Source organism: Zonotrichia albicollis, chromosome 9 (genome assembly GCF_047830755.1).
Source record: "Zonotrichia albicollis isolate bZonAlb1 chromosome 9, bZonAlb1.hap1, whole genome shotgun sequence".
NCBI lineage: Eukaryota > Metazoa > Chordata > Aves > Passeriformes > Passerellidae > Zonotrichia > Zonotrichia albicollis.
In genome coordinates, this window is record NC_133827.1 from 42271375 (window position 1) to 42297172 (window position 25798).

A 25798-nucleotide genomic window follows, 5' to 3' on the forward strand; every position below is an offset into this window, starting at 1 on the left:
AACTCACTTCTCCTCTGAAACTTTTCCTCTTCCAAACATTTCTAGACACACTTTCTTTTCACAAGCATATTTTGGGTTCACGCGAATTTCTCCTTCCCCAGCAGTGCTGCCATGTAACTGAGCCAGACAGCATAATGCTTGAGAAATCACACAGATCTTCTGTGGGACAGGTGTAGATTTTAATGGATCCTGGATAATGCACGTGCATTTGTTATTTACTGATGTTGGTAGTCCTTGACGTGGAAAGCTTAAATTGTTCACTGTCATTTTATCTACGATGACTATGTCCTGATAAACAAGGTCTTTGTCTCATGTTTATTTGTAGTCTGAGTAAGGTTCTTTGACCCCTCTCAATTTCATGAGCTTACACAAGATACATTCATGAATGTATTCACTGATCATGAAGCTTGTTGTCTTGGTGCTTTATTTCCAGTATTTGAATCTCAGTGAGAGAGAACTGATTGGATAAACTAATTCATATCAATTAGCAGAAAAGGCTAAACAAGAATGATGAATTTCTGTGTTCTACCTGAATAATTTGAGTAGCAGATTATAACTGTATTTTGTTATTAACTTAATTGTATTCTCTTCTTTTTTCCTCAGTTTGATAGTATGTATTTTGCCCTGTATACCAGTGGACTCTGACATAATTCTAAGCACAAGTAATATGGACTATGCTGTTACCAGACCTTTCCCCCCCATATTGTGTCCACTCCCCATGCAGTTCAGCTTTACAAGTTTTAGGCTTCATTTTAGACGTACCCTGAAGTTGCCAAAGGCTCTGGTTTTTCAGTGTGCAAGTTGCTGTGTGTCTTCATGCAATTTGTGGCATTTGCCAGGCCAAGAACTCAGCATTTTTTCAAGTACCATAGACTTGATCTATTTATAGTGGGGCTTTTAACCTTCTAAAGGGGAACCTCCCAGCTTAACAAGAATGTTTTCATGTTGAAGATACTTGCAGTTTATGAGATTACTCTTTCAGTTTATGAGATTACTACTTCTTTTGAGCCAGACTCTTGATAGTTAATTGACATACCTGCAAAAGATGTTCTAAAATACATGAAGGAATGCATTTCTTTCTTCTTTTGGCAGCCCTGGCAATCCATTTTTAAATAAAGATGACAAATTCATTGGCTCAAAGTACAAAAAGGTAGTATATCGTGAGTACACTGATCAGACATTCAGTACTCCCAAAAACAGAGCAAAGGAGCAGCAGCACCTGGAAATTCAAGGTAAAGTCATCATGTTCAGTTTTAAAAATGCAAAAAATGCAGTCACACAAATCAAATGATACTATTTGAATAATATTGAGTGCAGTTCTACCCTCAAAAAATTGTCTCAATCTAAATGGAAAACCTACTTGGAACTGCTACTTTTACTGCAGTGCTTTCCCTGCAAGATAGCATTGCTTGCTCTAAAAGGAAAAAAAACCCTTTTGGTTTGCTGCTTGGTCAGAGATTCTAAGTCAGCATAAAACTGGGCAGCAACATCCAAACTGACTTCAGGTACACAGTAAGTGCTCAGATCTTGAGATGTAGAGGCCTAAATTTAACATCTCAAGTTCGCATGTCATAATGAACATTTTCTTTATACAGTTTTCATCTGACTTATAAGCCAATGTTGTGAATTGGAACACAACAAGCTGGCTCTCTGTCTGTTCTGATGTTTTGTAAAACCAAGTTAATCTTTCTTTTCAATCCAACAGGACCACTGCTTGTGTCAAACACTGGAGATAAAATTATAATAGTTTTTAAAAACTTAGCATCAAGACCTTATTCTATCCATGCCCATGGAGTGAAAACAGACAGTTCTGTTGTTGCTGTGACTAACCCAGGTATCAAACCACACTTTTTTATTTCAGCAGGTAACATCAAGACTTCTGGTAAGATATAGCAAGCTTCCAGAAGCAGGATAAACATCATTTTTGTTCATCTTGCCTCAAGTACTTAAATTTTTGATGCTGATTATGACAAATATTTCTACAGTTCAAATGCCCCTCATAAATATTTCTGTGTGTCCTAGCCCTTGACTGATCAGTAATTTTTTGATAGAATGTGGCTGCACCTTTCATGAAAGCAAACAGATTTGGCTCCATAGGGAAAGCATAGCTTATGCTATGACTGGTCAATTTCCTCTGTGATCTTTACAAAATATTCAACTGACTGTTAAGTATGGTGAACAGGACAGTGCAGACACACTCACAACACACAAAACCATTGTCAGGAAGAATCATGGATCTGCAGAAGGGGCCATCAGCTAGCCAGTGCAGTAAATGGGAAGGGGAACTTCAAGACAAATATAGTAAGCTGTAAATGGAAATAACATCTGCTTCATGATGACCACCTGGGTCAGCACATTGAAAACTTCAAAAATTAATTGATATTTAATTCAGGTGATACAACAACGTATGTCTGGAAAATCCCAGAGAGATCGAGTCCTGGGAGAGGAGATTCACAGTGTATTGCATGGGCATACCATTCAACAGTGGACATTGTTAAGGTATATTATTGATATCAGTTTTGTTTGTGTCTCCAACATAGATATAGTCAATGTAGATGAGTTTGAACATTCTTCTGCTTTCTCTGCTAAGGTATTTCCCCTATTACCATACCTTTGAATTTATATGCTTCTTGAAGGCAAGTTGAAAGAACGTCAGGGCAGAAATTCAATGCTACAGACATTCATGGGTTTGCTTCCTGGTTGTTCTGCTGTTAGTATAGATCATCTCACATTCCCTTCTTAAAGCTAACACTTTATAGCTTGCTCAATATCTAATCGGTCATCTGGGGGAAAACTAAAATGCAGCTATGAAACACAACTCTGCCATTTTTTACCAAACATGAATTAGTTTAACATAGTATTTTTAATGGAAATGAATGTATTCTTGCCATTGTCTCAATAAATACAGTGTCAAGAAGTATATTTTGAATGGAAATCAAGCTCAAAATTATAAAAATAGTTTGAAAAAAGACCAGTAAATTAATATGGAAGAAATGTTTATAACAAGAGATGAAAATAAGGTAGTCTTCATTGAACTTGGTTTCTGTGTAACATATAACAGTGGAGAAATAACTTTGTTTGACATTGGCTTCTCTTCTGCCCAGATACTGATAGCTGTGAAGATAGTAAAAGGATTCCTGCATGTCATGGAAAGTACTTCTGTTTAGTTATATCTTCCAGTTATGTGGGTTTTCATTTGTCATTTCAGGACACTTATAGTGGATTAATAGGCACACTCATTGTGTGTCACAGACATTACCTGCCATCATTCCATACTAAAAAGAAAGTTCAGTTTGCTCTTCTCTTTATGGTTTTTGATGAAAATGAGTCATGGTACTTGGATGAAAACATTAAAATGTATTCTACCAACCCACACCTTGTTGACAAAGAGGATGAGAGATTCCTTGAAAGTAATAAAATGCATGGTATGTTTCCCAATTTAGTTCATATAGCTCTGCAAATTCTACAAAATTATGTATTTGAAAGTGTATGTATATAAATTCAACTTGCTCAGCCCCTTGAATTTCCAGTTCCAGGACAGAAGGGTTGAAAAACTTTACTCAAACTTTTTTTGAAAACACTGCTAATGCCAGTGAATGACTTTTTTTTCACAAGTTAAAAAAACCCTTAACAACAACAATATCCCCTGGTATATTATTATGTTGAAGTTTTAGTAGAGAAAGAATAAAATTTTACGTTCTGATTTGATGTCAGCAAACAACTGCTCTGGATATGTTGGAAAGTCTATGTGAATCCTGAAAGCATGTCTTTGTAAAGCTTACTCTTTTACAAAGATTGACAGGAACTGCAGATCTTTAAATAAAGACCTGCAATTCCCACAGCTCTTTAAAAACTGCAACATTAGCAATGATGTACAGCAAAGACATTTTCTTTATTATGTCTTTCTTTCTGGTTTAATGGGGAACATAAACACAACTATTCATCATGTACCCTCCAAAACCATTACTTTTATTTGGCATTGGCTTTTAAATCTTTCAATCTGTATTATATTAGTGATAACAACACATGATACACAAAATCTTATTTGTTTTCTCTGTCTTACTTTCCTTCTTTTTAGCCATTAATGGAAAGGTGTTTGGAAATTTGCATGGCCTGACCATGCATGTTGGAGATGATGTCAGCTGGTATCTGATGGGAATGGGCAACGAGATAGACATTCACACAGTACACTTCCATGGCCACAGCTTTGACTACAAGGTATCAGGTCTTTTTCTTGCTGTGTTAAGAATGAGAGGTAAGTCAAATATCAGGGACTGTTATCTGTGGTGAAAAGTCGTCTTGCAATATTAAGCAGGGCTTGTACTTTGACCGTAAGGGTTTTATGCCTCAAACCTGTATTTGATCAACATACAGGAGCCAGAGAATATCTGCCAGCATCATTCGCTCACTGGTAACCTCAGATATTATTTCAATAAGATAGCTGTGAATTTTTCATGGCTGTGGTAAGACAAAAGCTATAGTTTTCCTTCATTTCCACTCAGTTGCTAGTTTATTAAACTTTGGAGCATGAAGTGGATGTACAAAGTGATGTTTCAGCAGAAATGATACACAGAACGTGTGCTTAACACAGTTTAACTGTTGCTTCTTTTTGTCTTGAAGCAAACAGGGGTTTACCGGGCTGATGTCTTTGATCTGTTCCCTGGGACATCCCAAACTGTGGAAATGACCCCAGAGAACCCTGGAACCTGGCTGTTGCATTGTCATGTTACCGACCACATCCACGCAGGCATGGAAGCGACCTACACTGTACTCCCAAAGGAAGGTAAGAGGCACCGAGCTTGGTAACGTTTGTTACGTTTCAAGGGGCACAATGGGGCTCACAGACAGGCCAGCATACTGAGAACCAGTTCAGGCACCCAGCAGTATTCCATGTCTAGAAGCCAAGATGTTGCAGGCAACCTAGTCATACTTCCTTCAGTGCTGCTCAGGAAAATGAAGTAGTTAAAGGACTGGATGATAACTGACTATTACTTCAACTTACCGTCCATGATATCTACATGACAGATTTTTTTATTTAAAAAGAATTCTTCATGAGACAGAGTACTTCTGTAGCCAGTAGTGACAGACTTCATCTCAATCTTTGTTAAAACAAGCAACACTGATAAATACAGATGAATTCATCATCCCCATACAGCTGAAGTACTGAAAAACTAAAATAGTGTTTACTTTCTCAAGGGCATGTTGTAGCTTTACAGACACTACTACCTTGCTCTGGCAATATCGCCAGTGAAAAAACTTGAATTTTGAAGAAAAGTTACTGTTTCTAAAAAGTTAATTCAATTTTAAAACCAACATTTTTCAGTACTCAAAAGACAGAGCATAACAGGTATTGAGAAAAAGAGAACAGTAGAAATAATTCAAAATATGTGATGTATGTATATATATACAACCATGTGATTTACATTTTAGCTATACTAAAAAATACAGAATGCAATGTTAAACAGAAAATCTAAATCTATTTGATAAACCACTGGAATATGAAACAGAACCTAATTCAATTTTATAAACACTAAAACTGAGTATGTTACACAGTATGTTATGCCTGATGTCCAGACAATAACAAGGCTCATTTAAGAGTATACAGAAAGACATATAAAAACAGACTTTCAACTTGGATCAGCAGTACATCAGATTATTTTTATTATTAACCATCTAGACTGCATTAAAATGTAACCCTCATTGCATCTTAAAGTTGTTTTTAAATCTAACTCACAATGTCCAGAACATACTTGAACCCTCTGTGCTCATTCTGGACTCTGCTGGCCACATGCACAGACTGTTCTTTTGATGAAATGTACAATAAAGCTATTTTTCTCCCTCTAGACAGGCAGTCTCTGTTCCCAAGATTATTCAATCAGTTCAAGCGTAAAGGCGTACCAGGCACTCAGGAATGATGAAAGCATTTTAACACAGCGATACTCCAAAGTCTACCTTAATTTCTTGGAAAATATTCTTCTGGACCACTCATCTCTACACAGTTTGGAAGATTTCGCATAATGACCGTGCCTAAGAAAAGAACCACAGACTAAAACAGCTAAATGAATGTAACAGCTTATAAATTTATGTTTCTGTAAATGAAAACAGTATCTTGCAAGCGAAACATATTCTAGGTGATGGCTAATGCATGTTATTTAGCAGATGAGGAACACGGAAGAGCTAATGAAATGTACTTTTTTTTAAAGTTTGCAAATAACCCTGAGTAACAGCACAATTTGGGCTATCAGTCATCATACTGTCACATTTTATTAGTATGTCTGTAGTAAATGTTTAGAAAACAGGAATTTGGTTATCACGTTATTCATAGGTTAACTCTGAAAAGATATATAGTATTGTATAACTGAGCAGTTAACAAAATAGTTATATTATTTCTATTTAATTACTTTACAATTTTATGCAGTAGTAACTTTCAAGAATGTGCATTTAAAAGACTTGGTTTTCTGTTCTGAAAATAATTCCAAGGCAAAATTAGGCTGAAATAATACTTTCAGTGAACACTGTATGTTCAGTTGTACTGTAGAGTCTCTATTTCCTAGCTGCTTTGGCACCAGAATTAGCTTCAAAACAGATGCTTTGCCTCAGGAAACAGCTGTCCTTCTGCAGTTGACATAAGATGTATGTGAAGGGAGGCTCGCAGTACCTTATAAGGAGTTCTACTGGTTGTTTCATTTACTTTTTTATTACACCACACTGTAGCTGAGTGGACAGCAGGTCCACAGGTCATTTTTTTAGGTCAGCAGCTTCTTCTGGCTGCAGTGAAGAAGATGTGGCAGAAAAAATGCTGCAGTTCCATCTTCTGGTAGAAGACTGAGGAAGTCCCTTAGCTCCAGTTCCATTGCAACAATTGATAAAGTTTCTGCTCAGAGCAGGGGAGAAAATATTGTTTAGGTATTTTGAGTTTGGAACAAAGAAAAAAATCCAAAGCATTAACAATGTAATTATTAATTAAAATAATCAAATTATTTAAATATTGCAACTGTAACGATATTTGAGACATAGCCATTTGTGCGCAAACACAACTATGGGACATCTAAAAAGGAAACTGAAATTATGACTTCAATCAAAAACAAGCCTCTATCTAACAAGACACATTGGGTCTACACATGGCACTAACACTAATGAAGTCTGATCTAGTATTTCACATGTTATGCATGAAATGCAAAGCAAGCCCTAGAAATCTTATTAGTACCCTCACTCAACACTATCTGTAAAACTGGATGCTCTGCAAGAAGCTTCTCAGACCAAGTTGTGTAATGGTATGTTCTTATGCAATTACAACACAGTTACTGCATGAAAATAAATCCAAAGAAAAACTGCTGGCACCAGAAACTAGGACTTTACAAGAACTGTGCTGCACAATGCAATGCCACAATGCTGTTTTTCTCAGGCATAGCATACTTTTCCAATAGCATACTTTGAACAGTATATGTGCTTTATTTAATATTCCTAATTTCTCAAAACAATCACACCGGCCCCTCAGCTATACACAATGTTATTAATTTTTTACAAATGTGTAATGATAGGACTACAGAACTACTAGGGTGAATTTCTCTACTTTTAGTATTAACATACTGTTTTCTTTAGTCTATGAACTAATAACCAATACACACTTAAGCCTCCCCTGTGTTATCACTAACAGCCTATTACCTAAGAACAATATAGTCATTTAGCCTAGAAAAAAACAATCAGAATTAGTCTGTTTAGTAGGCTTTTTAAATTATGTCTATTCCTTACCTATACAGAAAGAGTATGATTACAACAATTTACCTGTTTTCAATACAAAATTAATGCCCTGATTTTTATGAGGCTACACTGTCTACATTGCAGAACTCTGTGCTAATGACCAAATAGGCTGCTAAACTGCATTAGCTTTAATTGAAGAAAAAGACCCCTTTTTTTTCAAATTATCATCTCAGTAGTCCTTAGTCTGAACAGTTATTAACAATGTTAGCTGATGAACATAGCCTTCTAGAGTTGAGTCACAACCAGTTGATTTACCTTTGAGTGATGAAATAAGAATGGGGCAGTCATTTCCAGTAAGTCTAGTTCTCTTGCAAAGTTCACGAAGCAGCTTGTTCCACCACAGAGCCTAACCCACAAAATCCAATAGTAAATGTATAAATGAACAAGGACTGAAATTAAGAGCATGAAAGACCTGCTAAAAATAACCTGAACTAAGCTCAGATGTGTACAAATACAGGTCAGTTATTATGAACTCAATAATTCGTTTATATAATGTTTTGAAATGCAGTGATTTTGCATATGTTGAGTTTTTCAATCTTCAGTGTAACTTTTTTCTGCTCTTTATACAGTGTCCCTCATATCTCTATAGAACAAAGTTTAGAAGACAAAAACCATCACCTAATTAGCAATACCAGTTCAGTCAGAGAATTTTTTCTCTCAAAACAGCTTGATGGAAAGTGGTGAATAGCATTGCTCTGTCTCCTGACCTGATGTATCTCATTCCAACAGCTGAAGTAGTAAATTAGGTTTTGTGCACAATTTTGTAGGTAAGAATGGAGAGAAGGAAAGGGATTTCTTTCCTCCTTTAAAACTGGTAACTATTTTCTTTCACTTGTGTTCAGATGCAGTACTGCAACCTCACATTCTACTCTAATGTGGGAACAATCACAGAAACGATTTCCAGATCTGGATAAAAAGCTCAAATCTGGTTCTGAATAGAGTTCTAGTACACCTGTCTGATAGAGTTCTCTACCTGTCTGATAGAGATCACATTTCCGGACTCTGGTCAGCAGAGCTCCATACAATTGATTGAGTTGCTGTGCTGGGAAATGGAAATTACTTCTATTGCCTACTTCCTGTAGTCCTGGAACACTAGAATAAATTCAGTTCCAAAGCTAAAACTGTACAGAGGTGTAATGGGAAAATGGGATACAAAGATACAATCTTTCCACTAGTGTACTGCTACCATTCTGATTGCTACAAGGTCAGAAGATGTCACTAGAACACAGGAAGAACATATTTAGTGCAATTTTATTCAAGGGACTATGTTCTCTTGTCAGTCAGCTTATTACTAAGATTTCACTTTATAAACATTGACAAACAATTCAGAACATAGTCAGTCAGTGAGAAAAAAGAAGCTTTTCATTTACAGCACAAAAAGAACATATTCTTTTTTCTGAGGCACTGTACCAATCTAAAAAGACTATGCTTCAAGTTTACCTCAGTGAATAGAGTAAGTGGCAAAAGAAACTGGAGGGAAAAAATATTCCATTACAATTACTGAGGACTGGGTTAAGGAACTAAAACACCAAGGAAGAGGTGGAACGCAAGCTAACCAATTCACTTTGCCTGAAAGCTAGGCTATGTGATCCATCCAGAGTCCATCTGTACATAGAGCATTTCAGTTTGGGAAAAACCCCAAATGATAGTGAACACTGTATCGAAAGTAGCCCACCTGAGTGTCACCTTTCAGCTCATGCTGAGCGTAGATCACAGCTGCACCAGGACACCTTGCGAGCAGCTGGTCAATGGCTTCCTCGTGGTTGCCCAGACGGGTATTGCAGAGAACACGGACAGTGAGGCCAACGCTGTCAGCCTCTGTCAGGGGCTCCAAAAGTGGCAGCGCTGAAGCTATATTGATTGACTGACTGCATAAAAGAGACTGAAGGCAAGAAATATTGTTTGTATTTAAGACAAACATTGCAAAAAATGCTAACCATAACCTTAGAAGAAAAGCCCTTACTTGCTCGAATACTCCTGAAATAATACTTCCTTTAATAAATATTGCTGAAAATTGGGAAAGCAAGTTTAGAGCAGATGCAAGTGTAAATACTGTTATCAACAGAACTCTTCAGTATTTTTTTCTTGCATCATTTCAGTCAACCTTTTATTTTGACTTGGATAGCTTAGGGGGGAAGAGGAGAGTCTGCTGGAGAAAGTAATTCACAGAATCATGAATATCTGCAGAATGGATTTAAGATGTAAAGCAGTAATACTTGTTTCATACCTGTAGTCTTGAGATGTCTTCATGGTAATCTTTGTCAGATGAACATCCCACTGACATTATGGAAGCTATCCATGGAACAATGAACCCAAAATGACTGCAGGAATTTATCTATATGAGACAGAATTAAGTTGCAATAAGAAGAAATATTACTGTTAGTAACAGTACCATATGAAGCTCATTGTGAGTAAAGAAAAATTTAATCTCAAATAGTATAATTTAGAAGAGGACCTACCCCTTCTTTCCTGATTTGTGCAATTTAATAACAAATACACTGGAAACTTCTATTTATTTATAACTTTTATTAACGTCTGTATTTCAGCTTTCCTGTTCACAATTCTTTAGAATTCATAATTCACATGATTTCCTCATTTAGTTAGCTTAGTAAAATTGTAAATAACCCACCTGACAAATTCTCACTGTTTTGTTTCAACCCTTATTTCTATGCAGAGCTGACTCCTGTTGGAAGTGTATTTGCAAATGTCCCCAAGGAGCAAGAGTGGCCAAAGACAGAAGTACTAATTTGTAACTGCACATCACCTTATTTTATTTCACTCTTGCTTCTTTTAAGAGATAAACTATCTAGAATTAAAACATTAAGCATGGTACTTGGATAGATTGTGGAGTCCTAACACTACAGTCCTAAAACTTACTCTGTGTGGTTTACAACTTACTAGATCCTCTGTTGTTTTCAATGGCTTAGTCTCAGGAAGTTGCTTCTTTGATATTCTCCAAACATACTGAGAAGTAACCCTCAGTAGGAGCTCCTGAAGTATTTTTTCCTGAGAGGACACTACAAGAAGAGCTTCCCAGAAATCCACCAGGAGCTGGGGAATAGTGTTTTCACTGCTATTACACAGCATCTAAGAACAAAAATGATAGAAGACAGCAAGTTAGACTATGGTGATTATTAGTAGCAAAAGTTAGAAAAAACAGGAGGAACTGTTTTTCACTTTTACTAGAAGCAGAATTTTGATTTCATTTTTTCCTGTGATTCTATGTAATACACTGCTATGCAAAGTAAAAAGTTCAGTAGATGATTTTAAGGTAATCAATTCTGACCAACAGATTTTATTTCTTCTTCAAGATTAACCCTACTGCCAGAAATGTCAGTACAACTGTCAGCAAGTATTTACAGACTGCTAATGAGGAGCATTTTTACGTATGCCAATAGACAAGTAAGTGTCTTGAAAAGAAGTCTCTATAGTCCATTATAACATCTGCTGTGTAGTTCAGATGGGCATCATGGTAGAACCCACAAGGAAGATGATTTAGGATCTGCTGTGCTAGCAAAAAGAATTCTTACTTGGTTTCCAAATGGTTTTAAACAACAACACTGGCTCTAATTGGAACTTGGTGACTTGCTCTTTTTGATATACGTCTTTCACAGTAACAGATACACTTAAGACTGCAACACACGTACATTGAAGAACACGTATTTTAAGCCGAGTGTTGCTATTCATTGTAGATAAAGGAAAAACACATTTGTTTTTCCCAGGTGAGAGAAAGAAAACTTCAGAAAGAAAACTAGAAAAGCTATTGGTATTTCTTATAAACTGCAGACATATACTTTTCTTTCACTGATTTATACAGATAATCAGAACATTACATATCTATTACATATTTAAGTCATATTCTTTAGAAGTATGTTTTAATTCTGAAGATTTCTTTAAAAGAAGATTATGGAATTAACTTATCCAGAATCTGTACCATTTCCATGGCCTTAGAAAGCTCAATTACTAGGAAGCCACCGAAAGGGTTCTGAGATCAGGGTATTTTCCATTCAAATGACAAGTTAAAAGCAAAGAACTTAATGGGTTGGTTTCTTGTTTTCTTTTTTTTTGCTTTACTTAACCAGTATTTCATTCCATAAGGTACGGTTTCTGACTCTGTAATCATCTATCATGACTACAATATCTCCACCTGTCATCTCACTCTTTCTAAAGAAATGCTGAAATGTGAGTTTAGGAGCAGCTTTTCTTTCCCACAACAATGTCACTATGAAAAAAATAGAAGCAAAGACATGATCACAGGCCAACCTTGAAAAAGGTATCTGCTTCTTCTAGTTCAATTTTACTGTTCTCATGTAAAGCCACAGTGGCAGCCACAAGTAAACCAGGCTGCGTCTCCTTCAGGTGAACAGCAAACTCAGTTGGTGTAACAATTCCTTCCTTACGCTGCTGCAGGAGCCGTGGCTGCCCAATGAAGCCGCAAGCCAGTGTTGTCTACAAACATCAATAGATACAAATCAGGTAAAGAATTCAATATATAGATTATTCTGCTCAGTAAACTCAGTATTTCCTCTGGCAGTGAAATTTAGATGGAAGCAGGGAAGAAAGCAAATTCTTTCTGCAATTCACAGAGTAGCTCTCCAGAGACAGAGATCCAAATTACATTCTGGAGCAGCAACTCCTGAAAAACAGGCCTTGTACCTGAACACTGAAAGTAATATTCAGTTGAAAGATGGAGTTAGTGTGCACATAAAATGGATTTCACTAAGTAATCCAAGACATTTGATATACAGGGTAGTTTGAAAAATCACTGGCTGACTTTTCAAGAGTATACTTTGCAGAAGTGTGATTTTATTTTGAAAATACCCCTGAAACAATGATCAAAATGTGCTTCACTTTGTGTAACAGGAAGCTATTTTGAGTTGAGTGCTTATGAAGGTGAATATAACATATTATTCCCATTTTAAAGACAGTGGCAAAATAATGCCTAAGTAAATTAAATGAATTACACAAGACATATAAGGCAGATCTAGAAGAAATATTAAGAGTAGCTTTCTGAAAGTGTTTTTTCCTACTTTGAAATAAAATGCTTTTTTAAAGGTGAAGAGCAATAGAACATATTTAACAGATCAGATCAGAAAGAAAGAAAATCCAACCAAAACCACTCAAGCCTAAGCCACCTTATTCTCAAAATAACATCCATACAGCGTGTTTGCTCACAACATGGCAATTTCACTTGATCGTGCTGCAAAAGCAGGTGGTGCTGAATATAATTTTTGAAACAGTTCCCCACAGTTCCGATCCTGCAACTCAAAACCAGCTAACTTTAAAAACTCTGCAGGACTTTTTCCACCAAAGCACGATATCTAACTTTGAAACAGCTATCCATTTATTTCAAAAGTGTTTAGACTCCCAAAATTCCACTGTAAGAAAAAGTCTCTACTACCTTTTAATATTCCACAGTCTTGATCAAACTCAACAAGAAGTCATTTACAGACTGGTCTCACACAATGTGAACATCTGTGGCAGAGACAGCTCCACTAACATTTTTGCCCCCAGTGATGAGGAATTATTAATTTCATAGCTCTGAAGTAGGTTCTGATCTGGTCTTAATAAGAGTTAAGTGCTTTGATTCCACATAAGATGTGAAACTGTATACAGAAACTTCAGTTTGTAAGAACAATGAACAAATATTCTGTTCAATAAAAATTTTATAATGGCTGTTTGTATACAGGTGTTTAGATGGGCATATCACATATTAATTTCAGGTGGAGAGGTGAAGAAATGCTACTATACAATCCTCCCATGCAGCTGAAGAGCACTGGCAGAGTTGGTTACATCCCAGTAAAACAACATCTAATTGATCAAGAATAAAGAGCTTCAAAACTTGCTTATTTTGTAAGTTTTTGCCAAGACAAGACTACCCTACCTGTAGGGCAAACTGTACAGTCCCAGTGTATGTCAGCCCTCCATTCTACTGTTACTGCAGACACTCAGTGGAGCCTACACAGCCTATCAGGAGAAAGACGAGTGACTGGAAGCTTCTTTTACTGTAAAATGCAACTACAAGTCAAACTATTGCCCTGGACTTTGTAAAGCATGAACAGCTCACGCTCTTGGCATACTTTACCTCCTTATAGGAGTGCATTTCATGTTCATACATTGCCAGGTCTCCCATTTTCAGAGCAAAGAAAGCCTTAGTAAGTGTCAGGACCACTGATGGCATAATCTTTTCTACTTTCTGGAGATACTTCACAGCTGTCAAAGGACATATGTTTCTCATGCTGGGACTGCAAAGGATATCAGGCAGCTGCACAGGGTCCGCAAGATACAGTATCTGGAGAACTTTATTTCCTGATTCCTATTGAAATAAAAGCCATTTGACAGTTCAGAACTTTTCAGATGTTCATTTTTCTATGGCATTTGAAAGTACTGCAGTTCTATTGTTTTGGTTTTTGTGGCAGGTTTGTTTGTTTTTTTTTAAAACAGACAAGTTCAGCTTAGCTATCAAATCACAGCACCTTTCCTGCCTCTCTCCTCCCTACAGGTAAAAGTAAAGGATTTCTAACTGGTAGTGATCCAACTCATATTCTGGCATGCTAGGAGAACATCTACCACCAAAATGAATTGTTTTTAGCAATTGGTACAATTTAGCAATGATCAAAGGAAACAGCCTGTTTTGCTACAGAAATGGAAGATGACAAAAATTTGAGGCAGGGCTTTCCTAAACCAGAAGTGTCTCTGTGCAAGTGAGAACCAGATCATAGCAACATGCATCATGATAGCCAAACGTGTAAGGCGTTGCTTGAATGCAGTCCAAATCATCACAGGTGCTGCTTACTATTCGACAACAGTGGGAAAATAAAAATAATGTGAAAAAGAATAACTGTAAAACTAAAAAAGCAGCTCAGCATTTTCAAATGAAAAGTGATTAATATTTGATACACAATTCTTAAAATCAGAACTAAATTAGCAGATTACAAATAAACCAACTTATTTCTACCTTACTTAATTCTTCATTTGAGTCTTCATTAAGAGAATGAGTTAAGTAAAATATAAATCCTCTCTCGTATGTCTGTATTTCATCACCTTCTGAAACTAGTCTCTTTAAAACTTCAGTCATGGATAAACCTGACATTCTGTAGTATGGCAAAGCAAGGTGGTAATCCTTTGTGTCAAACCTGAAGGAAATAAGAGAGGAAGGAAAAAAATAACAAAACAACTAAGGGCAATGCTTTTGCCATCACTCTTTGTAAGAGCTAAAAGTACTTCAAACAAAGTCACAGGCACATCAGTTATCTGCATATATTGTTCATATTCAACATAATTCTGTTTAATTCAACATAATTCTGAATAATTCTGTTTAATGATAATAAAGACAACCAGAAAAGAAAACTAGACTAAGCTGGTTTTGTAAAACAGAAAGGTTTGTATGACATATGCAATATTAATGTAAAATAGCAAAGAATTATGGATTTTCATTTTAACGTTACACCACTGGAAACACATGCCTATGCCACTTTGACATCTAAAACATACCTGCTGTAGCAGTCTCCTAAGAAGGCACAACTTTCTCTGAATGCTCTCAGAAGATCTTCCTTCTCATCTGATTTAAGGAAATGAGGGTCCATTATAGCTGCTCTGATCAGTAAGTGAGCCTCACTTAAAAGATGGATGCAGCTCTCAGTTTTAACATTTTCATAAGTTCTACTATATTCTACCTAGAACAGACACAGCATATACTTAGGCTACTGACAAAAATTAAGAATATACAGGAATAATTTTAATGAGGACAGCATCTGTCTGAAATTGGACTATGGGCTTTTCACAAGAAATATATTACACCATATTCAGCAACGACATGCATCAGAGATTAACTATCAGTACTTATTTTTAGTTAGCAAATAACAAAAGCAGGAGTTGAGCATACCATTTCTCTGTAAAGCTGAATTGTTGAAACAGTGTTTATAATATATAAATTCCAACCCGGCTCTGACTCAGAATTTGTTCTGGATTTGATGTGGTCAGTCTTTCTGGAACTAGAGAAAAATGCTGAGTTGTCAGTGTTGAAATAAACACTATGCAACCAAAAAAACCCCACTCATTTTGTAATTCAAATGCATAAATAGATATGTCTGCAGACACGTAAGTGCTGAAGAGTTAAGCTGTGAATTTAAGTCATACTGGCTAATAACAGAACAGGGATAGGTATGTTCACACATAAGAGTCATCATCAGAACTGTCCACTACATCTTCTCCTGTGCTTAACACCAGGGAGTATCAGGAATCATGGAATCATCAAATGGCTTGGCTTGGACCTTAAAGATCATCTAGCTCTAACCCTCCCATCATAGGCATGGGATGCCACTCACAGAACAGGTCAGACTACCCAGAGCCTTATCCAACCCCACCGTGAACAGTTAGGTAATTTATATTAGCTGTTTAATCTCCTGTAAGGACTTAGTGCATGGTTGCCCCTGCAGCTCTATCACTGTTTGCCAACACATGGGATAAAGAGATATCAGAATACTTTTATTCTAAAACTTTGGCTTGGTCTATAAAGCCCTAAGGTTAAAAACACTGTAGGAAAACAGACTCTTTTTGTTCTGTTTTTAAATTTTATTTTAACTGTACAGATGAGAAGATTTTTACATCTTTATTTTCAAATGATTCTGCTACGTAGCTTAGTATTTGTTCATTACATTTTTTACAGAAGGCAAAAAGTGTATCTTCTTCAAATGTCAATTTGATAGAATATTTGAATATTTGAAACAATGCAACTGGCAGAAAATGTGCTTTATACAAGAAAACTACAGTATTTGGAATAGTTGTTTTTCCTTACAGGATTCTCCCTATCTTCTTCTGAATAATGTCTGCTCTAGACTTTATGAAATACTGGGTCAACTAACTCCTCAATCAACTAAAGCTGTCCCACTCTTGTTAATTAACTTAAACTGACTTTAATAAATGTGGTTTCTGAATAACTGCTTAGAACAGCTCCTTAGCTGTTTTATGAAAAGCCTTCAAAACTGGAAAGGGAATAGCAGTTTCCTTGGAAACTTGTAAAAAGTCAGATTTACTTCTGGCTACACACAGGCTACAACTGTAACTTGGGGCGAAGTCTGACCAACTTTTGTCATTGATAACTACAGTGATCCTCACAACTTTCTTGGCAAGAACTCTTAGGCAAAGATAAGACATTTTCATTTTGTGCTGTGACATATTTTGTAACCTGTAGCTATGGCACTACATATTTTTGGTACTCTACATTTTTTCTCAAGATAAATACTTTGTAAATTCTCATGATAAATTCTTAGTAATGCTATTTTAACATTCAGGCATTTGTGACTTTATGCTCATTTCTTCTATGTCAGTAAATACAATAGAATTGAAAAAAATAAAAGCTTGATTGCTCTTCTCAGTCACTTAGAAGGCAACTATTTCTCAAGAGTTTTTCAACAGAAGAACCTCTTTTAAATTGCAATATCCACAAGTTCAACACTGTACACAGAGCTGTAAGTACCAGCTCCCTAAAAGATACAAATCCTTACAGCATCCTTCTGGTAGGCTTTCTTCTTTCAGTAATATCTTCTGTGTCTGCCTTAGTCAAAAGAATTATATGGTTTTTGAAATGACAGATAGCTCTTGGTCCTATAAAAAGCTGCATTCTTAATGTACAGACATCCAGTGAGACAGGTGGACAAGCCTATAAAGGAAAGTGACTGTTTTGTAATTTCACTTGGTATGCACATTGAGTTTTTAAATAAATCCGAAAAAAAGTAACCTTTGTACAATGATCTGACATTAAAAACATCCACTAGCTTTCCTAACTTTGAGTGCATCATATAAGCAAGAATAAAAATACTCATAAAGGCCTGACAAGAATTATTTAATAATGAGTGGAAAAAATTTATTTCACTCTTCAAAGCAACTGCACAGTTTCAGCTATGTTTCTCAAAATAATTGAATCTGAAGTAGATGCCTAACACAGAAAACTTTATCCTGATTAGTTTGATTTTGGCCGCTGATTACAAAAGCCTTAATCTGAGTTGCTTATAAAAAGCAATTACAGATAGAAGTATTATATTTGCTTGCCTATTGTTACCTTACATAGCCAGTATTATTTTCTTTCCCAATTTGTTCTATGCACTTTTTACATAAAACATATGCTATCATCTATATTGGACTTAAAATTGAAAAATGCAGCCTCATTTTCACAGAAATATTCTAAATTTACAGCTTTAAAAAGATGAAATACTACACTTACAAATTAACACATGTAGTGAAACAAGACAACGCAGCATTACATGAGTAACCTGCTTTTTGAAGACACCTCAATTTCTTGTAAGAGGTGGAGGCCTACAGTGGTGGTCTGGAGGCTCTAGACTGCCCTGGGCTCGTGAGACCCAGAATGAGGCAGCTCTAAACCTGGTTTAAAAAAACAGCAGGAAAAATAGTAATGGCAAGTAATAAAAATAACCACCATAACACTTCAAACTCCACACTGGGGCAGGGATACCCATGAGGGAAACTGGCCCATGAAGGACCCAACCCACACCAGCACAGGGATGTCCCAGAGGGACTGTAGCCCATGGATGGATCCATGCCAGAGTGGGTGGACACACCGCGGATGGCAAGCTACAGCATGGAAATCTGTGTAGGACTGCAGCCTTCACACCTCTCCAAAACTACAGACACAGGAGGCAGCCTGCTGACTGACTGGAGGAACTATGATGGATGTCAATGTAACACACAGTAAAAATGCAGAAAGCTGAGACTAGAGAATGGACAGGAGAGATTGTGTCACGTGCTGGTATTACCTATCCAGAGCTGGGAATACATGTTTGGCTCTTGAAAAGTTTATAAAACTTCTAATGTCCTATGGTTTCTTTATATCTGCTGTCTACATGCTCAGAAGAAATCCTTAAATGCTACCTTACAATATAACTTCCTCTATCTTTCCTACTACTTTTATTCATGTATATCACAATCTTTACATTCAATAGATTTTTACTGATAAGCAATTTAAGGAAGGGGAAAAGTTAAGACCTCCAAGGATCAAAAGCCCTAATTCTAAAAAACATGCCCTAAGTATCTGGTGGCAGACTTGTTTGATTGCCTACATGCCTCTTAGAAAAATGTTTTTTCAAGGACACCTAAGAGAGAGAAACATTATACAATAAAAGAAAACTCTGCACCCTTTGTTCAATTTTATACAGAAAAGCATGGAATTTAGTTTCAAAAAAAAATTATTTTATTGCTTTTCATGTTTTTGAAAACATTCTATAATGGTCTAAAATTTTTCATGGCAACAATAGATTTTGAGACATCTGTAGATCACCAAAATACAACATGCCATTCATTTTGGATGTTATTTTATTGGTTCAGCCACCAGAAGCAAACAGGATTTTAAAACTAAGTGCCATACCACTACTTCCATTCATTAGTGAGGTAATGAGAGGTGTACCTTCACAGTCGTGTCAATATACGGATCCTCACTACGAGCTGCTGCTGCACTGCATCGCACTGTGAAGCACTGCAGGTTCTGACTAGAGGAAAAGAAGAAAACACAACAATGAAGAAAAGAAATTATATTTGCAAAAGTCAGGTAGCCAAGACTACAGTTAATCAGCTCTTTTTACTTTGAAGAAATGGGCTTAAAAGCCCAAGCAGGAGAATATGTTGAACTAGCACATGAGCCTACCCAGAGATTTCCAGGAGGCTACAAAGGACGCATCAGAGGGGAAAAAAATTTTGAAAGGACAGCAGCACAGAGAAACATAGTAATACTACCAGTAAAACCATAAGCATAGTACCTTGTAATGACGTGTAGGAACTGTGGAGTGAGGACTGCCTGCTCTGACTTTTCTGAATATTGGTAAGTAGAAATTAGTTCTACTAACTTCCCAAGAGAGTAGAGATATCCAACATGAGGTAAAGAGAAAAAGCAGAAGAGACTCAGAAGTTTTCTCTTGTTCTCAGTTTCCTCATAGGCTGTTGCAGGAATTCCTAAAGATAGTAATGAGAAAGGCATTTTATGTGCTTCATAAATAAAAACCCGGCGATTCCATTCCAAGCCTGATGCCTAAAGGACAGAATCAAACCTACCCAAGTTGCAGACTAGTTTTCTTAGTAGCTAGTAAAAAGAAGTTTTATATGAAGCTCAGTGCATATGTCAAAAAATTGTATGACACATAACCTCATTTGGAAGCATTTTAACAAAAACATGAATGTAGCACCTAGAGAAGAAATTCTATAGACGTAACAGCATTAGAGAGTCCTAAATTCACCAGAACTAAACATCCATGGACTGAAAGCTTGATCTTAGACAATTACTTTTGAGTTGGAACGAATGCTCATCCAGAGCTGCAGCTCACAAAAAAAGCAAGTATTATTTAAGGGAAGGAAAGGCTGGAAATCGCAGAATTTATAGGATGCCACTTTAGTAGGTAACAGCTGTGATCATATTCTACAGACCCTCTTAACAAAGCCTGTAAATCACACAAGAGCATAAGACAGCTGCAGTTAAATGGCAAGTAGCTCATTCTTTTCAGCCAGCTGCAAGTTAAATGAGGCATTGCTACTTCGCAGACAGTAAACCATCTCAAACTGAGTGAGGAGTTAGTAAAAGTCAAGGGCCAACCATATCCTGGGATGCATCAGGCACAGCATTGCTGGTGGGGCAGGGATGGGATTGTCCTGCTCTGCTCTGCACTGGGACAGCATTAGCTTGAGCCCTGGGGGCAGTTTGGGGCACTAGAATACAAGAAGGATATAAACCTATTAGACAAGAGACTAAGGGAGGGCTAAAAAGATGGTGAAGAGTCTGGAGGGGAGGCCATAGGAGGAGTGGCTAACACTTGGTTTGTTCAGCCTGGAGGAGACGGGGGAGAGATCTGAGAGCATTCTACATGCAGGTCCTGAGGGAATGAATGAAGCTGCGTCAGGGGAGGTTTAGGTTGGCTATCAGGAAAACGCTCATCTCCCAGAGGTTGTCAGGCACTGAAACAGGCTCCCCAGGGCAGTGGTCACGGCCCAGAGCCTGCCAGAGCTCAAGGAGCATTTGGAAAATGGTCTCAGGCACTTAGTGGGATTCTTAGGGTTCTCCTGCACAGGCCCAGGAGTTGGATTCTATGATCCTTGTGAGTCCCTTCCAACTCAGGACATTCTATGATTATACAAAATCTGACTGCTAACATACAGCATTAAATTCTTCCATGGACCTTTTGGGGCTTGAGCTAGTGAACCCCTAAAATCTGCACTCATCCCTTCCAATTTTAATGAAGGCCCTTCAGAAAGGTAACCAGTATCTTAGTGATTATTAAGGTTTACTACTCTGATTTCCTCAGGTGGCTGAGTGGCAGTCTAGTATCTTGTAATAATGAGAATTTTATTAATGCAATGTAAAGAGTAACTGGTTTGCAACACAGTGCGTTGAATTGGGATTTTAGTTCAAGTTTTATGTAGAACTTGGGGGAATTAAAATACTTTTTTGCTAACAGAAGCTCAGTTTAAATCATTGAAAAGGGAGAAAAGATCTCAATTTAAAAACAAATCAACGTAAAAAAATCACACACAGTGTATGAAAGAGGATACACAATGAAGCTCTTTCCTTTCACAAGCCTCCTGTGACACAGTCCATGGTGTATTCATGCATATCCATTTACCTGTCTGGTACACAGGAAGCAGTTGAACAGAGTGCAACTTCATCTCTTCACAAAACCCAAAAGGCGACTGGTCAGGTGCAAAATGTCTAGGAAAACAGTCCAAAAAATCATGGGACTGCAGTGAAAAATTACAATTATATACTTTGGACAAGTAAACAGCACTGGATAAAAGAAGGAAAGCTCATGTTTTAACACTCAACAACAATCCACACTCCTACTACCAATGCCGTTAATAGCAATGCAAATAAGCACATGGTACAGTTAGATGGAACTCTATTAATAGAGTTCCTGCAACCTAAATCCTCTCTCTTTGCTTGTCTGCAAGATGCATGTCAAAGTTTGACATCACACAGCTGAAATCCCACAACTGATTTTGACCTCAATTTAATCCTTTTTTTTCATCTTTCTTTTTAGTCCACTGAGCTATATGGAACACCATGCCATGTCCAACACTATTTTTTTCCTACTATGTGTCATCCTTTTCCCTGCTTTGCTTTGGAATTCGCTGTTGGACCCTGGCATCAATTCTTCCTTAGCTTTTGATAGAAATTTTGGTGAAAAAGGAAGACTAAATCATCTTCATGAGGAGGGGACCTGGAGGCACAGGTGCTGAACTGTTCTCCATGGGATCCTGGAAAAGGCTCAAAGGTGTGCCAGGGGAGGGTTACACTTGATGCGAGGAACCATTTTCTTACCAAGAATGGTGAAACACTGGACAGGCTTCCTAGAGAGATGGCTGATGTCCTAGACCTGTCACTGTTTAAGAGGCGTTTGGACTGTGCCCTTAACAATATACTTTAAGAGTGGCTCCCTCCTGAAGTGGTCAGGCAATTGCACTAGATGATTGTTGCAGATCCCTTCCAACTGAAATATTCCAAGATACTAAAAAATGGACTTTCCTCGGTATCCCAGGATTTCCTCAGTTCAAAAGAAACACCAAACCTTACAAAAACACCCAGAAGTCAAAACATCAGGAATTTCCTTTCAAAAAGACAAAACACACAATGCAGTTTGGTCTTTTGTAGTAAATTAAACCATAAAAGGGAAAACACATCTGTAATACCTGAAAAGCAGATACTGCACTTGGAAGTGCTTTGTGTCTTCTGTAGGTAACTCTGTACATTCCAGTGTGACAGGTATCTCACACAGCTTACTTTCTTCCCCAAGCAGTTCCACTGGCTTCTGACATATGATGAACTCATCTAATTCAAGCTGTAAAGGATGTGTTGAAGGACTTTCATCTTTCACACCTGAGCAACGAAAATGCTATCTTAATTGTTCAAACCACTCCAACCACAGCAGTAAGAAAATAGTACGACAATATTGATTAAATACTCCAATTACAGCTACCCTGCTAGCATTGGCTTCCTCAAACCACAAGATTCTGAAAACAGCCATACTAGAAGATGGGAACAATTCCTATTTAAGCCTTAACAGTCTGAATACTTAAGAGTCAAGATTTCTGGGAAAAAAAACCCTAACAGGTAAACTCTAGAAGGTGAGTCAACGGCAACTGGTGCCACAAATGACTGGTCATCAAAAAATGCTCACTTTTTGCTGAAGAGGTTTTGAGAAGGCAAATGCAGCTATCAGAGGAAGCTGTGTTATCTTTAGCTCACTTAAATCCTGGAAAGCAAACCCTAGTAATACTCAGAAGGTAACTAGAACTTTTCTATGTGGTTTTTAGTAATAAAAAAAAAACAAGGGGAGAACACCATTATCTGAAAAAAGACCCATCTTCACTCAGTGAAGAACACTGCATTTATATTGTCCCTATCTGAAAAGACTTATTTACCTATAAATGTTTTCTAGGCACAGTTTCCATTTCTAAATGACCCTCCTTTTAAGTTTCTTCAATTATAAAGAAAGGACCTTCCTAAGGTTTGTTGTTGATCTGATACATATATGTTTGGAAAAGTGGGAACTGATAATTGATTACATATGGATTGATATCCTGCAATATACAGGAATGAAACCTCCCGAGTACATCTATTTCTGGGATTTCTATAATTCTAAGACAAGCTCTCGAATAAGATAAAGGAATGAAAAAGGAGAATTTGCTTGATTATGGCAGGTTCTGATCCTAACAGTTAAAAAAGTATACAGATATCACCACAGAAACATTCCTCATTGTGTAAGCCAGTTACTTAGGCAGTGACACTGATAGAATAATTTTTCTGAACACAGCACACTGAACTACTACTACTTTAACTTGGCCCATTGTGGCATCCTAAAACAGGGACCTAATTCTGTGTCTGCAGAGGCTGTACTATCTTCTAAAGGTGGAGCACGATGGCATATTTGTTTGAAATGTTACCTCCAACTGCAGGTTGGTACAACCTTTCATGCTCTAGAATATTCAGCTGATAGTCAGTGATAGGACAATCTGGAAATATTTTCTGAAGGGCCAAGACCTTGTTTGAGACTACTTTCAGAACAACGGGAATCAATTAGCAGATTCTTGGAGATTAAAAAAATTTAAAAATTTATTTCAGCACCTACCTCCATCCATAGCCTTCTCTGGTGCACTGACTCCCTGAGCACACTGCTCTGTCCTGTCTGCACTTTGCTGGATCAGTTCCAGTTTCAGGATTAGAACATCCAGCTCTGTTGTTATGGCTATATGTCTGGCACAAAATGCAACTTCGGCAGGAATGAGGTTATCAATGTGCAAAATTAAGGAGCGTTCAAAATCTAACACAGTCAAATTCTGGTTTATGACACGGTATTTCAAACAGAATATGACAAGTTTATTCTTGCAGCCCACAAGTAGATCTCCATTCACAGGACAACATGAAATGCACAGTGGAGGATCTGAAAGTGGCATTTCAACAACTGACATTTGTTCTTTTAAGGCTTCAGTGTATGACTCTTCCATCTTGTGACCAACCATCCGGACACACACGCGAGAACTCCCTGCAGACATGCATCTCCAGTTCATATATGCTCTCAGGAAAGTTGCTTTGCTTTTTTCTTCAATTGTCACCAGATAGTCTCCTTAAAAGAAAGCAGTCATACTGATAATAATTTAAAAACAGATTACAGTTTCTGAGCTCATTATCTGCTGTAGTATGCTACAAAGAACATCTTCAAGTCTCAACTCTTACAAAAAATTCCAAAAACAGTTTTCACCAATTTTCCTCTAACTGAATACAAAGCACAAGTTTCTTTGCTAGGGGGCACACACTTCACATACTACTAAAAGCAAAGACTCCGAGATGTAGGATCAGAGTAACTCCTGTGTGAATCCTCTCTGTAAGTTGTGATTGCACACAAGATTCCCCCCACCGCCCCGCCTTCTGATATCCATTAATGAGGAAATGTTTTGTTCTCTACAGACCATGGAAAGCAACGGACCAATAGATTCATGAAAAGCTGTGGAATGGGCTGGAACGACCACCCCACTCTATGCTCTAAAAACAAAATACAAAAAACAAGAAAAAAATCGGAAACAAACAGCAACAACAAAACAAACAAACCCCCCTCCCGCCAAAAAAAAAAAACAAAAAAAAACCACACACAAAAATCAACGAACCCTCTCCAAAAAAAAAAGAAAAAGAAAAAAGAAAAAAAGCCGTCAGGGGCAGGTGCACAGACCGCAACGGAGGAGGAGGCAGACGATGAAGGGAGCTGCGGCTCCCACCCTCCCTGCAGGCCCGAGCGCTGCCGGCGCTGCGACCGGCCCGCGCTTTGCTACCCGGCCGGCAGGCCAGCCCGCTCCAGCAGGTGCGCCCCACCTCCGCCTCGGAAGCACCCTGAGAAAGAGCCCGAGGGAGACGCGGGCGGGAGGGCCAGGCACTACTTCCGCGGCAGAGCCCGAGCGGCTTTGTTCTCCGCCCGCCTCCCGCCCCTGGCCCTGCTGGCCCTCCATCCCCACCCGGCGGAGCCCCAGGGCCGCTCCACGCACTCAGACCTCACGCGTCCCGGTTTCCCCGGCCGAGCACTCACGGACCCAGCGATGGCGGGGACTGACCTGCCGAGCTGTGCGCCATGCGCAGCACCGGACCCAGTGTGGCGAAGGAGCCCAGGGCCTCGCAGCGGCCCTGTTCGCGCACGGTGAACACGTCCACCCTGCAGCTGGCCGCCGTGCTGGCCACGAACAGCACGTCTTGGCCGCAGCAGAAGTGCGCCGGTTCTTGCTTGCAAGGCACTACTCGCTGCGACCCGAACGGGTGCAGATTGTAAAGCTGCACCATGGTCCCGAAAAGTTCCGCCGCGGCAGCGGAGCGGGCACCCGCAGTCTGCCGGGGCGGCGCCCAGCACTTCCGCGGTGGGCAGAGCCGCCTCCGCTCGGCGCTGCGCGGGGCGGGCTCGGGCGGCCGTGTGGCTGCCTCGGCACAGGTACTCTTGTACGAGGTTCCGAATGGCCTTGGCGTGACAGCTGCTGGGTGAGCAGCGCCGTACACTGGTGGAGC

At 38.3% G+C, this 25798-nt stretch overlaps 2 protein-coding genes across 4 annotated transcripts in view; one reads left to right on the forward strand and one right to left on the reverse strand.

The window, feature by feature from the left end:
- Positions 1 to 9105, forward strand: part of CP (ceruloplasmin) — a 21543-nt gene extending 12438 nt beyond the window's left edge. For 2 of the 3 annotated variants that reach the window (XM_074547616.1, XM_074547617.1), the window contains exons 14-20: positions 1093 to 1232; positions 1706 to 1834; positions 2393 to 2499; positions 3209 to 3425; positions 4079 to 4218; positions 4621 to 4783; positions 5849 to 9105. In XM_074547616.1, the coding sequence (XP_074403717.1) occupies positions 1093 to 1232; positions 1706 to 1834; positions 2393 to 2499; positions 3209 to 3425; positions 4079 to 4218; positions 4621 to 4783; positions 5849 to 6018 (1066 nt within the window). In that variant the 3' untranslated portion in view covers positions 6019 to 9105. Of the gene's footprint in view, positions 1 to 1092; positions 1233 to 1705; positions 1835 to 2392; positions 2500 to 3208; positions 3426 to 4078; positions 4219 to 4620; positions 4784 to 5844 lie in introns of all 3 variants that reach the window. The other variant, XM_014273224.3, reaches the window with a different exon arrangement.
- HPS3 (HPS3 biogenesis of lysosomal organelles complex 2 subunit 1) lies at positions 5081 to 25798 on the reverse strand. The gene is made up of 17 exons (XM_005495690.4): positions 25357 to 25798; positions 23886 to 24380; positions 22447 to 22633; positions 21384 to 21469; positions 19533 to 19725; positions 19184 to 19265; positions 17268 to 17422; positions 15647 to 15755; positions 15256 to 15437; positions 14720 to 14897; positions 13847 to 14077; positions 12025 to 12210; positions 10660 to 10848; positions 9989 to 10096; positions 9437 to 9643; positions 8017 to 8107; positions 5081 to 6874 (listed from the first exon to the last, which is right to left on the reverse strand). Exons 1-17 carry the CDS (start codon positions 25577 to 25579, stop codon positions 6747 to 6749), a joined length of 3030 nt encoding a protein of 1009 aa, XP_005495747.2. The 5' UTR covers positions 25580 to 25798; the 3' UTR covers positions 5081 to 6746.